This window comes from Podarcis vaucheri (assembly GCF_965113315.1).
Source record: "Podarcis vaucheri genome assembly, chromosome: 15".
In the NCBI taxonomy this organism is placed as follows: Eukaryota; Metazoa; Chordata; class Lepidosauria; order Squamata; family Lacertidae; genus Podarcis; species Podarcis vaucheri.
In genome coordinates, this window is record NC_138753.1 from 3,257,420 (window position 1) to 3,280,591 (window position 23,172).

The following is a 23,172-nucleotide window of genomic DNA, read 5'->3' on the forward strand; positions in this document are numbered from 1 at the left end:
TGCTAACAACATTGATCTGAATGGATCAATGGTTTGATTTTTTTTTAAAAAAATAAAAGGTTCCTGGCTGTTGCAAAAAGGTTTAACAACACTGAAGAACCTCTTTGCATTGTACAAGACACACTCGCCCAATCTTCAATAGAACACTTCCTTGAAAAAGAAAAGGGTGCTTTTACCTTTTTTCGCAACTTCCATCTCTTCTTCCGTCCAGCGGGATGTCTCCACCGGCTCTGCCGAAGCTGAAACAGAGCAAGGAGAGAGAGAGAGAGAGAGAGAGAGAGAGAGAGAGAGGCGGGAGAGCCCGTCAGATGGCGAAAGGGCCAAGACTTGCGGTTTCAGCGTAATCTATTAATCTGTTTACATTAAGGCCTGCTGAGGCCATTCGGGAACCAGGCCCACTGACAGCGGGAGAGAGTCGGTTCCTATTACATCAAAAAGCAAGGGGCAGAGAGAGAGAGGAAGAGAGATCCATTGCGAGCGCCAGTGAAGGGTAGAAAGAGAGAACTCCCCTGCGAGTGCAATCGAAGGGGAGAGAGGGAGGACATGAGATCCCCTGTGAGTGCAAGGGGGGGAGAAAAAGAAGGCGCACTGGAGGGGTGCCAGGGTGTGAAAGGAGGTTTTCTCCTTAAGCACCTCTTTATCAAAGAGCCCACGCAAACCATTTTTGAGTTCGTGAGACTGACAATCTGCACGAGACTGGTTGCTGGAACAGGCCCAGCGCTGGGTTCTCGCAAGGGCCCTAAGAATCTAGGAACCTAGATAGACTGCCACTGGACCTGGAAGCTCCATAAGAACGTAAGAAAAGGCCTGCTGGATCAGGACTCCTATAGCGGAGGATGAAGCGTTAAAATCGAGATGTGGGAAATATGGAAACAACGAGGAGAAGCAGGACTAAGATGTGGAGATATGCTTCAGAGATCCAGACCGTGGGGAGCTCCGAGAAATTAATAACGTATTTTAAGACGCACCAGACCATAAAATGCACCTAGTTTTTGGAGGGGAAAAACAAGAAAAAAATATATTCTGAATCTCAGAAGCCAGAACAGCAAGAGGGATATGGCTTCTGGGATAGCCTCTTGCTGTTCTGGCTTCTGGGATAGCCGCTCAAAGCCTCTCCGGGGCAGGGGGATGAAGGCTCCCCCTGCCCGGAAGAGGCTGCACGCAGCTAAGGCAGAAGCCAGGACAGCAAGTGTGGCTCTGTCCCTCCTCCCGCTTCGCTGAAGGGGTGCTGCGCAGCTCTCCCTCTCTGCGCAGCGCTATTTGCTCCATAAGACGCACTCACATTTCCCCTTACCTTTTAGGAGGAAAGAAGTGCGTCTTATGGAGCGAAAAATACGGTAAATACAATTTGGACTATAGTTTGATCTTTTTTATTTTAATTGAAGTATTATGACTGGATATTTAATTGGAAAATCAATAAAAATGATTTATGTAAAAAAAAAAGGACTCCTACAGTGGAGGGGAGAACATAAGGCTGGTAGCCACTGATATTGATGAATTTGTCTAATTCTCTATGAAAGCCAGCTAAGTTGGTATTCATCACTGCCTCCTGTGGGAGGGAGTTCCATAGATTAACTCTGTGTTGCATGAAGAAGGGCTTTCTTCCTGAATCTTCCAGCATTCGGCTTAATCGAATGACACCACTTTGGGTCACTGATTTTTTACACAAACCCAACTTACGACAATAGGAAGCTTAAGCATGTTTGGGGTGTTTTTGCATAGGAAAGGGCATCTGTGATTTATTTCCCTTCCGATTTACATATATTTATAAGCCAGAATCCTTCCAATATAGCTAAGAAGAGATCCCACAAAACGACAACATATTTATAATGGACTTGATTTTCAATACTGACGGCTGCCTGGATTCTTCTCGTCTCTTTACAGACGAATAAATGGGCGACCTCCTGAGCACAGAATGACAGGGCGTCATCCTTTTCTTTGAGGGAAATAACTGCGGAGAGCTTTTATTCGCTACGGGGAGCCACGGACCGGAATCAACAGTCCCGAGGCCATTGTAAAGAGGGAAGTATTCACTGAATTTCTTAAGCGCATCAAGGCCACCGACACCACGTCTCCACAGATGGAGTGACCTCGTTCGCTTTTTTTTATTGGCCTGCTGTTCTTAAAATTAGGACAAGACAGACAAGGCAGACCCTCACGCATAAAATATAACTTTCAGAGCACATCTGCACGGAAAATATTTAGACAATGAAGGAAGCAAAGTGGGGAGAGGCATTTTAAAATAACTTTTGTCTGTTGCTATCTGAAGGTCTGAGTTCTGTTTCTCTTAACTTACAGTTAGGGAGGCGAATTATTTTCTTAGTTTTTTCATTTTGAGCTTATTTATTGCATTTATATTCTACCTTTCCCCACCCCCAGGAGCTCAAGGTGGTGTACAAAGTTCTCCACCACCAACACCCATATTATCCCCACAACTCTGAGGTAGGGAAGGCTGAGAGAGGCAGCTTTGTGGCTGAGCAAGGATGTGAATCCTGGTGCCCCAAGTCCTAGTTCGACACTCTAACTGCTGTGCCATTAATCATTTTTGTATTATGGGGGGGGGGGGGTACTATGGAGCTCAGTGGTTCAGAGCGCTTGCTTTGCATGAAGAATGTTCCAGGCTCAATCCCCACCACCTCCAGGTAAAAAAAGAGAATGAGATGCTTCCTTGTGTGAGACTCTGGAGCACTGCTGCCAGCCAGAGCAGACAGTATTGTGCTAGATGAGCAAAGAGTCTGACCTGGCAGAAAACAGTCTCCTCTGTTGCCAAGGGAGGGGCCATAAGGAGCTGCCCAGAGTGGCTGGGGCAACACAGTCAGATGGACACGGAACAAATAATAAAATTATTATTGTTGTTGTTGTTTAGTTCAATGCAGTTTCAGTCCCCAATAGCAACCCCAGGTAAGGCTGTGGGAGAGACTTCCAGCCCCAAACCCTGAACAGTACTTGCTAAAAGGACAAATTTTTGGTTCGGTATTTACACCGGTTTCTTATTCTTATTCTTAAAACGTGTTGCTTGTTTTATCTTGCCTAAGGTCCCCCACCCACCCACCGACCAACAAAACCCACACGGATGCATTAAAACCAAGCAGGGGGAAATACATTAAAAACATCCCGCCCCCTTCTGTTCTGAACAAAGGGCTGGTTTAAACAGAGGAAGCTGCCTCTTGCAGAGTCAGACTGTTGGCCCCTCTAGCTCAGTGTTGTTGGGCACTGGCCAGCAGCAGCTGGCCAGTCCTGCCGCGGATCGAACCCAGGAATGTCTACCTGCAAAGCAAGGGGCTCTGCCGCTTCCACAATGAGTGGCAAATTTTAATTTCCTTTCGTTTTGCGTTCGGAAGGGAGAACAGTTCCTTGGCAGAGCACTTAGGCATTTGGGGGCATTTTGTTAGCTGAATCCAAGACCGGTGAAAACATAGTGCCTTCCATTGCACTTAAGGGCAGGAGGCTAACATGGCAGGTACGGGGCGGAACCACATTTTAGGGAAGCTTTTAATGTTTGATGTATTACGGTATTTTAATATTTTGTTGAAAGTCACCCAGAGTGGCTGGGGAAGCCCAACCAGTTGGGTATAAATTATTATTATTATTATTATTATTATTATTATTATTATTATTATTATTATTATGGCACTCGCAGGTCCGGCCACTCCCCGCACCTCAGCATCTGCCGCCTGAGGCAGCTGCCTCACTCTGCCTCATCACAGGGCTGGCCCTGCCCTTCCCGCTGGCCGACAACTGTTTTGCGGGGCGTCTACTCACATGGTTCTGGCGGCGGGGGCAGTGGCGGCGGAGGCTCCTCGGTGGCGGCAGCTGCCGCGGCATTAGCCGCCGCGGCCTCGTTGGTCATCGACCTGGTGATCCGGCCCTTCCGCCGGCCCTGGCTGTTGGCCGTCTTCCGGCCTCGCGGGGCCACCTGCTCCCTTTCTTCAGGCTCTTCGGGAACCACTTCAACCTTGTCCTTCTCTTTGATATTCTCCCTGAGAGGGGAAAAGAAAGGGGGCGAGAGGAATGAAACCCAGAACTGTGAAGCGACTGCATGGAAGACGGGGGTCCCTTCTCCCCTCAAAGTGCCAATGGATGCCTCCAAGGCGGCTGCCATTTTACAGGGGGGAAATCAATTTATTATTTTATTTCGTACAATTTATATAGAGCTGGACTGTAAAAACAACACCAACACCCTCCTCAAAGGGGTTATTGTCAATAATTATTATTTAATATCCACGATGCCTAACTGGTGTCAGTTTCTAACTTTTTAAAGGTCTTTCTTGGTATAGTTTGATGTTTGTACTGCTGCAAACGACATATATACCAATGACACAGTGGTATACAACTACTCTTATAAAGATGTTTTTCATAAAATAGATAAATGAGTCATTCATTGCCTTTTACCTACGTCTCAAGTCAAGTTACAAACAGACCACAGGAAAAGCTGAAGAGTTTTAAGCACAGTACAGTGGTACCTCTGGTTGCAAACGGGATCCGTTCTGGAGCCCCGTTCGCAACCTGAAGAGAACGCAATCCGCGTCTGCGCATGCGCGGGTCGCAATTCGCCGCTTCTGTGCATGACGTCATTTTGCGTGTCTGTGCATGCGCAAGCGGCGAAACCTGGAAGTAACCCTTTCCGGTACTTCCGGGTCACCGCAGGATGCAACCTGAAAAGCCGTAACCTGAAGCTAATGTAAGAAGAGGTCTGATTGTAGAGGGAGGAGGGGAAAGACAGACAAACACAACCAAGGTTCAATTATGCATCTTGATTGCATAACTAAAGGAGAGCTCTTGCACAACAAGCCAGTTTCCTGCCATTCTGTTTGCACTACCCTTGACCCTGCGGTCTCACCTCCTGGTAAAAAAAAAAAAAAATCCTTCCTGTAGCACCTTAAAGACCAACTAAGTTAGTTCTTGGTATGAGCTTTCGTGTGCATGCACACTTCTTCAGATACACGATGGACTTCCATTTCATGCGGCTCAATGTGGTGCCTTCCATGGTTCCAGCTACAGATAGGTAGCCGTGTTGGTCTGCCATAGTCAAAATAAAAAAATTCCTTCCTGTAGCACCTTAAAGACCAACTAAGTTAGTTCTTGGTATGAGCTTTCGTGTGCATGCACACTTCTTCAGATACACCTGTATTATTTATTTTGACTATGGCAGACCAATACGGCTACCTATCTGCTCCTGGTAAAAGGAAGCAACATGGCCGGCCAGAGGTCAGGGAAGCAGCCAGTGCCTGCTGCTTCTTGGGCTCTAAGCAGCCAACATGAGCAACAGTCGGGAACAATGGGGGCCGCAGGAAATTTGATGGGTGCAAATAGTCGTTAGAGGTGGCAAACATCAGCTGCAAGCAGAGATGTGCACAACAGAGTTGAGAGGGGAGCAGGGAAGTGGACTCCTGTCTGCTAGGCAGCAGCTAAAGCACAGGAAGATAAGGAGAGCCTTGCAAGGTCAGGCCAACACCAGTGTCGAAGCAATAATTCTTCAACATCAGCTTCGTTGGACTGGTCATGCTGTGTGGATGCCCGATGATTGTCTTCCAAAGCAACTACGCTATTCTGAATTTAAAAATGGAAAGCGTAAAGAGCCCACGCAAAGCATTTTGAGTTGTGAGACTGAAAATCTGTACGAGACTGACTGCTGGAACAGGCCCAGCGTTGGAATCTCGCAAGGGCCAAAGAGAGACAGTGAGGGAGAGTGCAAGGAGAGGAGAAAAAGAAGGCACACTGGAGGGGTGCCAGGGTGTGAAAGGAGGTTTTCTTCAGGCCCTCAACAAACTACAGCTCCCAGGATTCTTTGGGGGAAGCCATGACAGTTTAACGGGGCATCAAAGTGCTTTAATTGTAAAGGTTGTGCGGATGCCCGATTATCGTCTGCCAAAGCAAATACTCTATTCCAAACTTAAAAATGGAAAGTGTAATGCTGGTGGTCAACAAAAGAGGTTCAAAGACCGTCTCAAGGCAAATCTAAAAAAATGTAGTATGAACACTGACAACTGGGAAACACCGGCCTGAGAATGCTCCAGTTGGAGAGCAGCCTTTGCCCAAGGTGTCATGGGCTTTGAAGACACTCGAACTCAGGACGCAAGGGAGAAACGTGGTAGGAGGAAGGTACGCTTGGCAAATCCACACCGTGATCAGCTCCGGTCCAGAAACCAACGTCCCCACTGTGCAAGGACGTGTGGATCCAGAATTGGCCTCCACAGTCACTTAGGGACTCATTGCTAAAACCGTGTTTATGGAAGACAATCTTACTCGGCTACGAGGGATCGCCAAAGAAGAAGTCCAGCATCCTGATCTCACAGCCACCACCCAGATGCCTGTGGGAAACCAGTAAGCGGGATCTGAGCACAAGAGGACTCTCCCCTCCTGGAGTTTCCAGCAGCTGATATTCAGAAACCTTGCTTACACTGACTGCGGAGGCAGAGCAGAGCCATCCTGGTGAAGTTGCCTAATTCTGTTTCTGAGCCTTCTAAGTTGGTGGCCATCACTGCCTCTTGTGGCAGAGAGTTCCACAGACGGATAGGATGGGAAACATGTGCCACCACCACCCGGATGTTGTTCACCTCCATCTCCTGCATGGCTGACAGGCAGGGGTGGCAGGAGTTGTGGTTTGACACCGCCCGGCAGGCACCTAAACTGGCTTCCCCCTGCCCGCTCCCCCCTCCGCCGCCGCCCCTTGGTGCAGAGCTAGGGCTTCTCGCGACACGACTCACTTGGATTCTTCCTTCTCGTCCTTTTCCACTTCATCTCTTTTCTCTTCCTCTTTTTTCTCAGTTTTCTCGGCCTTCTCCTCCTCTATTTTTTCCTCGACTTTTTCTTCTTGTGAAGGACGTGGGATTTGCTGAAATGGAAGGAATCGGAATTACACAACAGGGCTACAGCCAGCAGCAGCGGCAGGATCGGGTCTGGGAGATCGCAAGCGCCCGAGCTAAAATCTTGGGGATGGGAATTCTCCTGGCACCCCCCACCCCACAAATCAGAGATGTAACCGCATGTTCACTTACACCAGGCATTTGAGAAAGAAAGAGGAGAATGAATGAGAATTGGGACCATCCTGTGAAATATTCCCAACATGAGGAAACCTCACAAATACTGCCACAACAAGAGGGTAGAATTACTCATACAAATCTTAAGATTCCCACGTGAAGTGACATTCACAGCCTGGATGAAAAAGAAGCAACCATCTTCCAAATTTACAAAGGGTTATTTTGCCTAGTCGCCTATAGGCTATTGTTACCCTGGGGCAGAGCTTTCAAAACTTTTCCTGTTGGTGACACACTTTTTATCAATTCGCGACACAGTAATTCAGTTTTACTAGCAAACCGGAGGTTAAACTAACCCTTTTCCAGCCTCGAGAGAAGCGCGGGGAGCGTTCACACGAAACACCTGCACACTGTAGCCAACACACTCATCTGACACACAGTTAGGAAAGCTCTGCTCTAGGGGATCTGGAAAGTGGCTAGTTAAATGCAGAGCCGGGGATTGAGCTAAATGAAATTTTGGCTTCTGGGTTCCATAAATGAAGAAAAGTATTAACGGTAAGCAGAGGAAAGAGGAGAGTCAATAGTACCCTCTTGATACACATTCTTGCCCCTCTAGCAGAACAGACTCATACTATAGGCCTAACCTGGCTTCAAAAAGATGTTGTTTGCCTGCAATGGTTTTGGGGGCAGCATCTCCAGGGCGGGCTAGGAATGTGCCGCTGCCAGTCAGTGCAGACAATATTGGGCCAGATGGACCAATCTGGCATAAGGCAGCTTCTGATCCTCTTCATCCAACTGCTCCATTTGGAGGGCTTGGGATCTGCAGGGAGAATGCTCAACCCCCGTGCAAAACTAAGCGGAAACCCCAGGATGGGTTGGTGGGCGGGAAGCCATGACAGACCTAAAGGCGTCTGAGGTTTATATTAAGGCGGCCATGTAGCTCTCTGAATGGTGCCCAAAGCAGTGTGATGCAGAGGTCAGTGTTGGACTAGGGCTCAGGAGACCAGGGTTCAAATCTTGGCCATAAAGCTCTCACTGCATGTGACCAATCACTGCCTCTCAGCCTAACCTACCTCAGAGGGTTGTCGTGGGGATTAATGGAGGAGGAAGGGAACCATGTACTCCTTGGAGGAAAAGGTGGGATATAAATGCAATAAACAAATGCAACAGATAAATTCCAGGTGGGCCGCCACAGAGAATGCCTCTGGACCCACGGGTTTGGCACTGCCGCAGAGAAGATGCCCCACTTAAATGTCTTCCGTCACCCTATATCGGGCATAATCAAACTCAGCCTGCCAGCTGTTTTGGGACTACAACTCGCATCATCCCTGACCACTGGTCCTGTTAGCTAGGGATGGTGGGAGTTGTAGTCCCAAAACATCTGGAGGGCTGAGTTTGCCTACGCCTGCCCTATATGATACCACTTGGGGCAGATCTTTGATTTTTCTCTTTCAGAGGTGGATCTTTGATTTCTCTCTCCCTACATACTTCCCATACACACAGCGCAACCTTTTAAAATCCCCCCATCGGTTTCCTGTATGGCATGGCCAGCTGTTATTCAAAAAAGCCCAACATGACTCTAAGCCCAGCACCTGGCCACAGAACGCAGATCCCGCCCAGTCTTCCCCGCCCCCCAAACCAGGCGCTGTCAAACTCCCATCAACTCCAGCCAATACGGTCAATGGTCAGAATGATGCAAGTTGCATTCCAAAGTATCTGGAGGGCAAGAGGGCGAGAAGAAGGCTGCTCTAGCCATTTCCTTCTATGTGGCCTCTCTCTCTCTGCCCCCACTCTAGGAATCAACTCTACCACTTTGGCCCAGGGGCAAGGAAACGGTGGTCTCCTGCATGTTGCCGAACTACAACTCCCATCATCCCTGACTGTTGGTAAACGTTGCCTTGGGGTTGATGGGAGTTGGGAGTCTGGCCACATTTGCAGGAGGGCCACAGCCTCCCCGACCCCTGGATGAGAGGTGCGGGCTCCAACCCGGGAGGCTATCCTACCTCGCTGGGTTGCTGTGAGGGGCGAAGCGCAAGGGGAGAACGAGGCAAACTCAGTTTACACACTACACTGGCTTCCTTTGAGGATAGGATATAAGAAGTGACGGCCTTAAATCAATCGCTGGGCAAAGCCAGCATTTATATAACTTTTCGGGGGGAGGGACAGGGGGGAGGGGGGGAGAAGTACTCTTCATCGTGATTGCAAGAAGTTTTGTAAGGAGGATTGGGCGAAATATTGCAATGAAGACTATGAAGGGAGTTATTAGTTAAAGAACCAAAGTAATAGAGAAATTAAGAAATGTAGATAAAGTGATAAAGATTGAAAAATGTAGCCGATGGAAAACATTGCATAAGATAAGAAAATATGTTAAATGACTGTTAGGAATGATATGTTAAAAAAATTATATATATATACTGTATATATATTTTTAAAAATATCATTTCCAACAGTCATTTAACATATTTTCTTATCTTATAGAAGAGTCCTTCTATTTATATTATATATATATATATATATATATATATATATATATATATATATATATATATATATATATATATATATTTGCTTTCGTAGATTTTCACGGGTACAGGAATGCAGGTTTTGGTGTCTTCGGGTGTCTTCCCGTGTAAGAGTCGGGGTGTCTGTGCGACGTTTCGACGAGGTCTCACTCGTCATCTTCAGGCTGGTGCTTTCGGCTTCTTGTTACTGGAACAGAGCAGAATCTGGTGTTTGAGTTCCTATAAATACTGTTGAGGGGTGTGGTGTATAGCCTCCAACGTTCTGGGCAGAGAGGAAGTTCCTAGATTAGTGTGCCTCTTCTTCTTTTGTTCCTTAATTACTTGAGGGATATCTTGGGTGATTTCATGAGTGATATTCTGAATACCACTGGGTGGGTCATTAAGTGTAGATTAGTTGCTAAAGCTTTCGTGTCTTGACCTCTTGAGCTTGTGAAGAGTTTTTCTGAGAAGATGGCTGTGCTGCATTTAGTTGTGCTCTGGCTTGGCTTCGTGTATAGGGGCGAGCTGTGGTTTTGTGCCTTGTGCCAGCCAGATCTGTGTAGGGATTGCAGGGGGGTGCAGCATCCGGAGGTGCCACTATAGTTTGGCTACTGGATGGAGTCTGTAATATGTCTGTGGAGAGGGTCTGGGTTTGGGTCTGGTGTGGTTGATTGGTGACGGCGTTCTGTGTGCCTCTGGTTCTGGTGTCGGTTTTTGTGGGGAGGGCTAATTTCCAGATGTCTGGCAGGCGGGATGTGTCGTCACGCTTGTTCATGTTGTGAGGGTGTTTCTCTATCTCGATGGCTTCCATGATTATTCTCTTGTGGTGATGTTCCATGTTAAAGAGCAATTTGGAATCTGCAAAATTAATTTCGTGTCCTGTTTCTTTCATGTGTTGGAAAAGAGAGGAAGTTTTTTCTTCTTTTTTGACGGCATTCTTGTGTTCTGCGATACGTGCATTTATTCGTCTGTTTGTTTGTCCAATGTACGTGGCTGGGCAGACTTTGCAGGGTATTTCATAGACCCCTTGGTTTTCCAGCTGGATTTTGTCTTTTGGGTTTCTGAGGATATTGGCTATTTTTTGGTTGGTGCAGAAGGCTGTTTTGATATTGTGTTTATGGAGGATTTTGCTGATTTTGTCTGTAGTGCCCTTGATATAAGGAAGGAGGGCCATGCCATTGTTTTCTTCTGTGTCTTGGTTTTTGGGGGGTGTTTCTTTTTGGATTAGCTTCGTAACCCTGTTTTTCTGGTATCCATTGGCGATTAACACATTTGAGAGATTCTGTAACTCAGTTGTCAAGTGGTCTTTGTCAGCCAGGCGTTTGGTTCTGGAGATTGAGGGAGATTCCCGCCTGCCAGACATCTGGAAATTAGCCCTCCCCACAAAAACCGACACCAGAACCAGAGGCACACAGAACGCCGTCACCAATCAACCACACCAGACCCAAACCCAGACCCTCTCCACAGACATACTACAGACTCCATCCAGTAGCCAAACTATAGTGGCACCTCCGGATGCTGCACCCCCCTGCAATCCCTACACAGATCTGGCTGGCACAAGGCACAAAATTACAGCTCGCCCCTATACACGAAGCCAAGCCAGAGCACAACTAAATGCAGCACAGCCATCTTCTCAGAAAAACTCTTCACAAGCTCAAGAGGTCAAGACACGAAAGCTTTAGCAACTAATCTACACTTAATGACCCACCCAGTGGTATTCAGAATATCACTCATGAAATCACTCAAGATATCCCTCAAGTAATTAAGGAACAAAAGAAGAAAAGGCACACTAATCTAGGAACTTCCTCTCTGCCCAGAACGTTGGAGGCTATACACCACACCCCTCAACAGTATTTATAGGAACTCAAACACCAGATTCTGCTCTGTTCCAGTAACAAGAAGCCGAAAGCACCAGCCTGAAGATGACGAGTGAGACCTCGTCGAAACGTCGCCCAGACACCCCGACTCTTACACGGGAAGACACCCGAAGACACCAAAACCTACATTCCTGTACCCGTGAAAATCTACGAAAGCATATATATATATATATATATATATATATATATATATATATATATATAAAGAGAAGTACTCTTCATTGCAACTTAGGTCTTTCCCTTCATACGCACTCAGAGAGAACAGCCTCAGTCGCTGGAAGTCAGTTGTTCCGATTCTAAAACACTCAAGGAATATTTAGAGAGAGCAGTGGGTTGAGTGTGCCAACATAAATAGTCACGCAGTGCCCCCCAGATGTGCCAGGGAACACACATACTCAGGCAAAGAGGAGGAGGGGGGTTGTTTACTAAATTTAAGAGAGAAGCAAACTCTAGCAGAAAGCATCTCGCTTTGCAGGCCCGGGACAGGGCAGCTGGAGGAATGAGACACAGCGTTCCTGACTCCTGCCGAAGGGAGGTTTGGTGCCGCTGCCAGGAGCTTCCAAATCAACAAAGCAGGTGGTTAAAACAGGCCCCCATCAGCTGCAATGAGGGGCGATTTTGGGACCGTGAGGGGCAGGTTGAGCTGGAGGGGAACAAGGAAGGTGGATCAAACCCATGGGTTAAATTATATATATAGGACTAGGGCCTGGGAAAGATCACAGTTCGAATCTCCACTCAGCCACGAAGCTCACTGGCTGTTTCTGGGCCAGTCACACTGCCTCCCTCAGCCAAAGCTACCTCGCAGGGTCGTTGTGGGGATTAAATGGGGAGGGGGAGAACCATGAACACCACCTTGAGATCCTTAGGAGAAAAAGGTGGGATAGAAACGCAATACATAAATATTCTGGCAGACCTGCTGGGGAGAGGAGGGGTGTGTGTAAAGGAACATAGCAGATCAGGCCCTCCTTTGTGGGTGCTGGGGAAGTCGGGCAAAATTTTGCATCTCCAACCAGGCGCCAAAATGCCTTGGAGGCTGACCCCAATTTGGAAAAGAAAAGGGGAGTTACGAGACAGATGTAAGAAAAAGACTGCAGATTAAATTATTGTTTCTAAAGGATCGTTTTTTATATATATATATATTTAAAATCGCACATGCAGGCTACTTAATAATTTCCAAAACCTCAGCAACAACAAAACCTTCCTTAAGCCTGAGCAACAGATATCTTTATTACAGTTAAGGTGGAGGCAGGGGGAGAAAAGCCCCAAAGTTATTTTTAGAGTGAAAATGAGATTACCTTTGAAACTCTTTAAAACTCAAAGGGACGCTCTTAAAAACACATGCACACAGTAGACCCCACAAGCCTTGCTCATGGCTACAACGTCAAAGTGTTTAGGGCATTAACTGGTTATCCCAAGTGTTTCTTTAACAAGGTTTAAATAAAAAAAACAACAGGGGGGTGTCCTTTGCCACACTCCCACCTGTCACCAAGTCACAGCAGCCCTAGATGTAAAGGGTTAACTTTACAGAGTCACGGGGGGGAGTCCCTTCTCTTTCCCCCCCACCCTGCACAGCAACACACAAAAATTAGACAGAGCTAATCACCCGCTTCCTAATTTTAAACCTCTTGTCCCCCCACGCCCCCCCCTGTTTTAAAAATAAACCGGCTAACGAGATTTTAAAAGTCGGCTTATCCGGCGGATGGAAGAGAAGCAAAAGGCAAGTTCTGGGAACACAAACCTTCGGTCGGCTGAGGCTTCGCGGTTCGACGTACCTGCATGCTTGACTCTTGCTTAAAAATAAAAAGGTTTTTGGTTTTGGTTTTTTTAAAATTATCCACAGCCCGGAGAAGGGAGATACCGGTCTGTGTTAGGCGTGGGGGTCAAAGGAAAAAAAAAATCGGGCCAAGTTTCCAACAGCTCAAATGACATGGGGGGAGGCAAACTTGTCGGCAGCGCCTCCCCCCTAAATTTGGAGGGGAAGACTGCCCAACTTTTAGATTCCAGGGGGAAAGGGGAAGAAGAATGAAAGAAAGAGAGAGAGAATCTCACGGTGTCATCCTGGTCACTTAAAAAAAAACAACAGAAAAAGCAAAGCACCTAAGCAGGGAGGAGAGTTGGCTGGCCACACATGCCAGCTTCTAATCTCGACCGGGGTCACACGAGGTAATCCCTGCGCCGAGCGGAGCCTTGATTGGCTGTCACAGAAGAACCAGGCGTTTCTGTCTAGTCAGATCGCCCGGCTGAACCAGCTGCTGCAAGGAAGGACACGCGTGCGGAGGGGGGGAGGGAGGGGAGGGGGGCCGGTCCACGAGGGACGGCGGCTCGTGCTGGGAACTGTGTCAACTAGGGACAGCAAGGAAGGGTCTCCCCCCCCCCTCCCCAGGCCGGTTGAGCGGCAGATCAAGCACTCCAAAAAAGGATGCAAAAGAAAAACGGAGAGGAGAACCCGAGGTTGCGTTTCCTGCTCTGCACATCTGGAGGCCGGGCCCAGGATTTTAAACTGATTTCAGCCTCTGGACGTCTGAATGTCGCAAGCGCAGAGCAGGGCGATTCCCAAGGTTTTATCAGCCAAGACCACGAGTGTCGACTTGTCAGGGCTTCAGTCCCTGTTTCTATGTTTTTAATACTCTTTCACAGTGCTTTTTTTCCTAAAAAAAAAATGTTTAGGGGTACTCTCATTTTGGCTCAAGAAAATCACCATTTTATAGTTCATATCGGGGAAAATAAACACAGTAAATGGACAAAAGTACAAAGATTCACAAAATTTTTAGGGGTATGTGTAATCCTGCGTCTCCCCATATAAAAAGCACTGCTCTTTCCTGTTAACTGCCTTGAGATGGTGGTTTAGAAAGCAATCCGTAAATCAATGAAGATAGTTACTTGGATGCAGCAACAGCTACCTGTCTTTTGGTCTTTGCATATTGTCAATCTGCCTTATCTATATATTACTGCATGGATATTATTTGCCCCCCCTTCAAGTCTCCTGGGGCGGGTTACAAAACTTTAAACAGAATATTTAAAATGGTTTAGAACAACTTAAAATCACAGAGAGAAGGTTGGTCCTAAAAATAGAAACCTCAAGTGCCAAAGGCCAGGATAAAGACTGCGTCTTCAGCATTCACTGGAAACTGTATAATGAAGGCATCAGATGCACCTCTCTGTGGGGAGGGACTTCCACAACTTAGGGGCTGCCACAGAGAAGGCCCTCCCCCAGGGATGCTGCTGGGACACAAACAAATTGAGTTTTGGATGTGGTGGAACAAGCAAAATCTTAGCTGCAGAGAAAGAGGAGGCCTTTCAGGTATGTGAGATGAAGCTGTTATAATTAAGTTTTAACCACCCGAAATCTGCTAGCCAATATTATTTTTTTAATGCTTGCCTATTAAATAAATAAAACAATCAAGAGGTCATTTTGAGATCCTGCAGGAAGTGCACAGTGACTTTCCCTTTTTTAAGAAAGGGGACGAATAATGACTCATTGTTAGGAGAGAAAAAGCTGGTGTTTTCATTTTCACTGCCTGCTACGGAAACATGCTGGAACCAAAACAGCATCTTTGATATGGAACAGGTGGGAACCTTTGCTTTTGCAGATTAAAACAAGACTGTCAATGAGAATAAAAAAACTGGACTCGAGGGAAAGCAAAGCAAGACGTTTGGCAACAGCTTGGTTTCAGGAGTTGCCGGAAGGAGGAGTATAAGGAGCCAGCTAACTTTCTCAGAGACTCCAACCAGGATTTGTGTAGGGATGACCAACTTCCAAAGAGACTGCGCTCTACTCACACAATTAAAAACTCGCAGTGATCTACCCCTTTTGGGGGGATTCAGGTCAAAGTTGTTCTCCCCAAAATATCCTGCAAGGCAGCAGAGGTTTAGGATGAGTCTTCCTTCTCCTAGATGAGCTCCTTTCCCAGTTGGCCAAGCCACATCTGGCCCTCACTTCCCTCCACAACACATGCAGAAACCGCCTTCTTGGCCACTGGACCCACTATTGATCTCATCCACTCAATCCAGGGGTCAGCAAACTTTTTCAGCAGGGGGCCAGTCCACTCTCCCTCAGACCTTGTGGGGGGCCAGACTAGATTTTGAAAAAAAATAAATGAACGAATTCCTATGCCCCACAAATAACCCAGGGATGCATTTTAAATAAAAGGACACATTCTACTCATTTAAAAACACACTGATTCCCGGACCATCCGCGGGCCGGATTTAGAAGGCGACTGGGCCGGATCCGTCCGCCGGGCCTTAGTTTGCCTACCCATGACTCAATCCATCACAGCCTGTCTTTGAATGCAGGGGAAGCCCCTAACTCACAGAGGGTTTAAGACCCATCAGCTACCCTCACCTGGTTTAGCCGGCCAGTCAAAGCCATTTCCCAGGGTGCGGCTGCTGTCACATGCTGGCAGCTTCTAGGAGCCACAGGTGAGAGCTGAGAGCCAAAGGTGGACAAATGACCCCAGAAGGAGCAGGATGTGTCCCTCACAAGAGGTGCTACCCCTAACACCCCATATATAATGTCCTTCTAAAAGAGGTGGGGAACCTTTATTCAAAAGGGTTCTAGGAAATCTCCAGGGGGCCACATACCAGCGGTGGGCAGGGCCAGAGCAACATAAATTCTACCTTTGGTACGCCAGGTGAGTTTCTGCTCACACACACATACCTGAAGACCCCTCTCCCTCTCCTCCATCCAGCCAAGCCAAGGGTTATGGTCAGAATTCAAGAAGAGACATTTCCAGCCCGGAAAAGACACTCAAAGCAGGGTGAGAGGCAGGGGCGATGAGGGCATAGCCTGGGGAAGAGTCCCAAGGGCTGGACAAGAGAGGTTTGGAGGGCCACATCTGACTAATTGCAGCTTAGGTGAGGACCCTCACAGACTTTCCCGAGGGGAGACAAAGCCATTTCCGACCTGGGAGGAGAGGGGGTTGCGGGCAGAAATCCCTCCCACATCCCACGTGGGGGCTAGCCTCTGCCCCCACGAGAGTAGGGAATCCCCGGGCGTGTCGGCGCCCCGGCCCGCCAATCAGCGGACCGTGGAGGCGTGGTCTAGCCTATTTAAGGCTATGCACGCCCGGGGACCGCCCTCTTTGCCCCTTCCAGCTGAGCTGCAGTAAAGAATGTGTTGGAGCAGGGTGGATAAAAATCAATGATTTTTTTAAATAAAAAAATAAAAATAAATTGGATTTTTTTATTTAAATCGTTTTTTAAAATTCCAATCAGATTTTTAAAATAAAATGCTTTTGGAGAGAAAATCTTTCTAAAGATAGTTTTCTATTTAAGTTGCATTTTAGTCCAAAGGCTATTCATCAGGAAATAAGGATTTGTTTTAAGTTTTTCATGTGGGCTAAAACTCAGTCTAAGGTTGTTGTTTTTTTAAAAAATTGTTTAACCACATCAGTTAACAAACATGGATACATATGCTATAATGTTACTGTTTCAGTTAAATAAATTGTTTTAATCATTATTAAGGAAATGATTATTTTTCTCCTTCTAATAAAGTACAGCAGAAAAGTTGTCCAAATGTAAACAGTTAACTTATTAAACCTCACAATAATTTCATAATTATCCTTCAATGTATTTCTAATAGTATAACCAAGTCAGTAATTTTTTATATAACTGTAAAAACTGCTCTGAAAATTTATTACTCCAAAAATGAAACCTTCATCTGGTTGTAAATATTAAGATTATACCAGCAAGAATGAGTCTTTCTGTAAAAAAAAAAAAAATTTAAATCAAGCCTTACTGACTAGTGATTTAAATCAATTTGATTTAAATCAAATCCACCCTGTGTTGGAGAGTCGAGATCAGGCTTCTATCGACACAACCATTTCCTCACAATTCTCTGCAGGTGGGGACAATGCAAGCCAGCAAGAAACCCCAAAGCTTGTGGCTGACTCAGGGATGACTCACACCCCGGCCATCACCTCTTTCATCTGCTACCCCCGGGCAGGAAATATAGAAGTATAATCAGCCGTACCAACAGGCTAAAAATTAGCTTCTATCCGTGGGCTGTTAGGCTGTTGAACAGAAAATAACATAGTGAAATTGACTTGCAAGGTAGTGTGTTGTTTGACAAGAGATTGAGTGTTTGCGGGGGGGGGAGGCTCAGTTAATTTCATTGTATACAGGATGTACAATGACAATATTATTATTATTATTATTATTATTATTATTATTATACCTCAGGTTAAGAACTTAATTTGTTCTGGAGGTCCGTTCTTAACCTGAAACTGTTCTTAACCTGAGGTACCACTTTAGTTAATGCCGCTGCCCCGCAATTTCTGTTCTCATCCTGAAGCAAAGTTCTTAACCCGAGATACTATTTCTGGGCTAGCAGAGTCTTTAACCTGAAGCGTCTGTAACCCGAAGTACCACTGTATTATTATTATTTTTAGGAGCCACAGTACACAGCTTCCATCCCCAGAATCTCCAGGTGGGGTTGGGAGAAACCCACATGGGACCACAGAATTGTAGAGTTGGAACAAGAATCGCTTAGCCCAACCCCTCTGCAATGCAGAAACTTTTTGCCCCGATGACGTGATTATCGAATCCACAACCCTGGTTAAGAGTCTCACGCTCTGTGAACTGTCTGAAACCGCAGAGCGCCTCTGCCGGTCACTGTGTAGACAATCTTGAGCTTGACTTGTACACGGCCATTTCCTATGTCCCTGTTGATTTCATCCCTAAAAGAGCCGGAGGGAAACCAGATTGGGTAAAGGCCAGCCAGAAAGTGTTCCTTGGAAAGTTAACGGGTCAGATCCATTGACTCCTTGTTCTCGCCACCAATGTACAAGCAGAAACATCATCCCAAGAGGGTGGGGTGGGGGGAAGAATTACTGGGACTCTGTGTTCCAGCCTGTGTCACATCAGATAAGCAGAGGGGAATTCCAAAAAGATTCCCAGGTCCCAAATGGTTGGGGGAAAGGAGGAACAGGAGGGAGAATTTACTGGCCAATGCCTGGTACTTAGAAGACGAAGTGTGTATGTTTGTAAGAATATAAGAGGGGTGAGCGCGTTGTGCATGTCAGAACTTAAGAGCCCTATAGCTGGATCAGGCCACCGGCCCATCTAGCCCTGCATTCTGTTCTCACATTGGCTCATCAGATGCTTCCATGAACCCCCCAAGCAGGGCAAGGAGACCAACAGCCCTGTGGTGCTGCTGCACTCGTCATCTGGTAACTGGAGGTAGACTGCCCTGGCACGCAGAGGCTCAGTTTGGCTATCCCGTTGTTGATGAGGTTAGCCTCCAAAACGGGATAAGGAGAGTCCTGCTAGATCAGGGCCAAAGATTCATAAGTCCAGTATCCTTTGACACAAACACACACAAGCCAAGCAGACACCCCTGGGGAACCCACAGGGAGGAATGGCAAGGGCGTCTCTCGCTGTGTGTGTGTGTGTGTGTGTGTGTGTGAGTGAGAGAGAGAGAGAGAGAGAGAGAGAGATATCTTTTTTCTTTGTACAACAGTGAAGTCTCCATTTTTGCCGAAACCCTTTGCCCAAGCCATCAGTACATCTGGGGTGGGGAAAACTTCTTTAAAAACAGCGCCCCACAAAACTTTGCATAGAAAATTACATATATATATAATTTGTAAGATAATAATAATTTTAAAATTGCCTTTTTCAGTCGTGAGAAAACGAGCGGGTCGCAACACTCAACGCAACGCACCTGGTTCCTTCCCCGCCGCTTGCCATAGTTCCTTCGCACAAGGGCCTTGTAGTTCTCATTTTTCTTGGTCAAATAATAATACAAGACACAGTCTGGAACATTCTGAAATGGAAAGATTTATTACTTACGGACCCTCAGTGGGATACGCCATGTAAATGCTCTCACTGTCAATTGTGCAGACCCGGGCTTAGAAGTGAGGGAATTACATTAGCCTGGGTCACACATAACGCTACACACCGCAGGTGCCTTTAGCCAAAGTGTGGCTTGTGTGAATATTTGCTGTAGAGAATTTTACTCAGGCATAGTTTGTAAGTGCAAACCACTTAAGAAGCCATCTTGAGAATTAAGTGGACATTCCATCACACAAAAAACCCAAAACCAAAAACGCATTGTCTCACCTTTCTTTCTAAGTAGGAAGCAATTAGGCCAAAGTTCTTAGGATGCTGGACAAATCTGATGGGGAGGAAAACACAGAGAGAAAACCTCATGTTCTGCCATCCAAAATTAAAACCATCACAGTTACCAGGGCTGCATTTTCCTAGACCTCTTTTGCAACCTGGTTAAATGCAAGTTCAGATATTAAAAAGGACGACGTCAAAATAGCCAAAGCACCCCCACCCCAGTTTCAAGAAACCCTGCTTGGTTGCCCTATCGGCTTCCGGCATTTAACTGGAGGAAGGGCCGTAGCCCAGTGGGACAGCCCTGGCTTCACATGCAGAAAGTCCCAGGTTCGAGTCCTGGCATCTCCAGGTGAAAGGCTGCTGGTCTGTGTAGACAACATTAAGCTTGATGGGCTGGCTTCGCAGAAGGCAGCTATGTAGGTTCCTATTAAATCAGCCCTCTAATTCAGACGAGGACTTGAATCTTGTGGGAAAGACCCATTAAACTGAGGGGCTGCGCCTACCACCTTGGCATGCCAAAGATCTCTGGTCCAATCCCTAATCTCCAGGTAGGGCTGGGAAAAGGCTTCCTTGCCTGAACCCCTAGAGAGCTGCTGCCGAACAGTGCAAACAATACTGAGCTGGATGGATTAATGGCCTGGATCGTTATAAGGCAGCATTCTGTGTTCCTTTTGCCGGACATCACCTGCAGGGTCTAAAAGCCTATACTCTCGATCATCCATCAGGACTAGAAACCTGAACTCTGTTTCGGTGTTTTTACGAAAGGTGAGCATTTCAGGGTTGAATACCAAGCCTGACAACTATGCATGGCAACCACAGAGGACAAACAACTCTGACAGCTGAATCCGAAGTAATTGTGAGCATTTATTATCAATCTGTGTTTTGTCAATCATTAAGCTGAATAAGCTTCTACGTGAAATGAACCCACTGCTCCCGCAAACAGACCTTTCACAGGGCGAGCCAACAAAATAGAAGTCTTTTAATTAACCAGTTTTTCCATTGTGTCCATACTTCGATATTATGGTTCCCAGCTTCAGAACTACCCAGGCTACAAAAGCATTGGTTTGAAGCTGATTTAATAATATATACACTCAGTGACGTGTATATGTACACTCAGGGACACGGGTGACACTGTGGTCTAAGCCACTGAGCCTCTTGGGCTTGCCGATCACAAGTTCGGCAGTTCGAGTCTACGCGATAGGGTGAGCTCCCGTTGCTCTGTCCCAGCTCCTTCCAACCTAACTGTTCAAAAGCATACCAGCGCGAGTAGATAAATAGGCACTGCTGCAGTGGAAAGGTACTCTGGCACTCATCATGGTGTTCCATGCACCAGAAGCAGTTTAGTCATGCTGGACACATGACCCAGAAAGCTGTCTGCGGACAAACGCCAGCTCCCTTGGCCTAATAGCGGAGATGAGCGCCGCACCCCATAGTCGAATTTGACTGGGCTTAACTGTCCAGGGGTCCTAATAATATACAATTCCCATCTGCCCCGTTCAACTCTACCAACCATCAAGAATGATGGGAGCTGTAGTCCAGCAACACCTGGAGGTGAATAGGTTGCCCATTCCTGATTTAAAAGTAGGCAGAGTTTATGCTGGAGGTATCTAGCAGCAGTGAGGGCAAGTGATGGAGGGGGAAGTAAAAGCAAGTGATGGTCCAGTTCAGGGATGGGGAACCTTTATCCCTCCAGCTGTTGCTGGGACTCCCAAGCCCCATTAGCCCCATCTAATAGTCAAGGATGATGGGATCTGTAGTCCACAGGAGGGCCACGGATTCCCCATTCCTGAATTAGACCATCGCTTGCCTTTACTGGCCCTAGTTTGTCGCCATGCAACCGATTTTTCTACTGTGCAATGCACACCCTTAAAAAACCCCCCACAAAATAAATAAAAGTACTTTTCTTTAAAGATCTCCTTCTCATGGTCTGTCCAGACGTTCATGAACTGCCGGTCCTTGTAGATTTTCATGGGGTCCTCCATCAGCCCGTTCATGTTTATGAACTTCACCCGCCTCTGTTCCGCGTCAAACATCATGGGAGGAATGACCGAGAGCTGGCGCATTTGTTTCTCGTTATTCTGCAAGACCGGAGAAGGAAAAAAACACAAAAAAATTATAGTGAAGTTTCTGTTTACAAGTAATGGACCCCCCAAGTCAGCCAAGACAGAGCCAAAATTGCTTTTTAAAAAGGAGGGAGGGAGTGTCAGCTCTTGCGGTTACATCTTGGACTTCCTTAGTTACAAGTACTGAAGAAGAAAAAGGATTGTTCTCTTTGGCCCACAGCATCTTTATCCAGTCCCAGCGCAGCTCTTTTTGGAACAGGGAAGATGGTGGTGCTTGTTCATGAAAAGCTACCCTTTGCTGAAGATGATTTAAGGGGTTTGTAAGAAAATCCACATTAGGACAGAGAAAACATACTGTGCTGGATGTGGCGTAAGATCAGGCTATAAAAAGCAGAGGTTATGGGATGTGTGCACCACGCTGGACTTCAGGATTCGAATCCATGTTCACACACGCAAGAATGTCCCAGCCATCAGGCTTGCTGCGTTGGTCTGGGCCAGACCCGTCTCGACCCACAAAGCCCCCCTCTGACTAGACTACCTCAGAACAGCCCCGTTGGGTCAGGCCAAAGGCCCAGCTAAGGGCACATTCACACCCATACAGTTAAAACACTACAAGATCACTTTAAATATTCAAGGCTTCTTCCAAAGACTCCTGGGAAGTATAGTTTATTAAGGATGCTGAGAGTTGTTAGTACAGTGGTACCTCGGGTTACATACGCTTCAGGTTACATATGCTTCAGGTTACAGACTCCACTAACCCAGAAATAGTGCTTCAGGTTAAGAACTTTGTTTCAGGATGAGAACAGAAATTGTGCTCCAGTGGTGCGGCGGCAGCAGGAGGCACCATTAGCTAAAGTGGTGCTTCAGGTTAAGAACAGTTTCAGGTTAAGAACGGACCTCCAGAACGACTTAAGTACTTAACCCGAGGTACCACTGTATACCTATTCCCATCCCGGAGCTACAATTCCCAGAGTTCCCTGTGAAGGCAATTATAGCTCTGGGAAGGGACTAGGGGGTCTCCTGACAAAGAGAAGAGGATGGAGCTTGTAAGAATATATCTGGCAAGGGACTCAGTACAAGATGACTGCACCCTCCCCTCTTCCAAATTCAAAGATGCTATGTGTGCCATGTTTTGGTTTTTTATCAGATTGTAAGTCTGGGCAGGCAGGGGACTGTCTTGTTTTCCTTGATCATATGTAAGCCGCTCTGGGAGCCTTTTCGGCAGAAGAGAAGGGTAAAGATGCTCTAACATAAATAAGAAGCCTGGTTCTCACCTCCTGTTCTGAGAGCCCGTCGATTATCTCCGAGATTTCGTGCTCGCTCCGGGCAATGGTTGCCGAAAGTCCGGTCCCTCTCTGCCCCACCCTGGGGATGCAACAACAACAACAGAAAGGGAAACCAAAATGAAAAGAAAAAAGTAGCTTTTTTCTGAGAACAGGAAAACAATTGGCAATATCAGGGTGAGGTGTGGTCAGCCAGCCTCTTCAGGGCCGGACGGGACAGAATGCATGCTAGCTTTGGCAAAAGATGTGAGGAAAAGGTTGTTGTTTTTTAGCTCTCTCCTACATATAAATAGGGGACGCGGGTGGTGTTGTGGGTTAAACCACAGAGCCTAGGACTTGCCGATCAGAAGGTCGGCGGTTCAAATCCCCGCGACGGGCGAGCTCCCGTTGCTCGGTCCCTGCTCCTGCCA

The 23,172-nt window shown here is 46.8% G+C and overlaps 1 protein-coding gene across 3 annotated transcripts in view; it reads right to left on the reverse strand.

Annotated features, from left to right (window-relative positions):
- NCOR1 (nuclear receptor corepressor 1) overlaps window positions 1-23,172 on the reverse strand; it is a 109,221-nt gene that overhangs the window by 46,852 nt on the left and 39,197 nt on the right. For 2 of the 3 annotated variants that reach the window (XM_082201629.1, XM_082201627.1), the window contains exons 12-18: window positions 22,754-22,844; window positions 21,316-21,494; window positions 19,414-19,468; window positions 18,965-19,117; window positions 6,708-6,835; window positions 3,763-3,980; window positions 177-239 (exon numbers count right to left, since the gene is read on the reverse strand). In XM_082201629.1, coding sequence (XP_082057755.1) covers window positions 177-239; window positions 3,763-3,980; window positions 6,708-6,835; window positions 18,965-19,117; window positions 19,414-19,468; window positions 21,316-21,494; window positions 22,754-22,844 — 887 coding nt within the window. The remainder of the gene's footprint in view (window positions 1-176; window positions 240-3,762; window positions 3,981-6,707; window positions 6,836-18,964; window positions 19,118-19,413; window positions 19,469-21,315; window positions 21,495-22,753; window positions 22,845-23,172) is intronic. The other variant, XM_082201628.1, reaches the window with a different exon arrangement.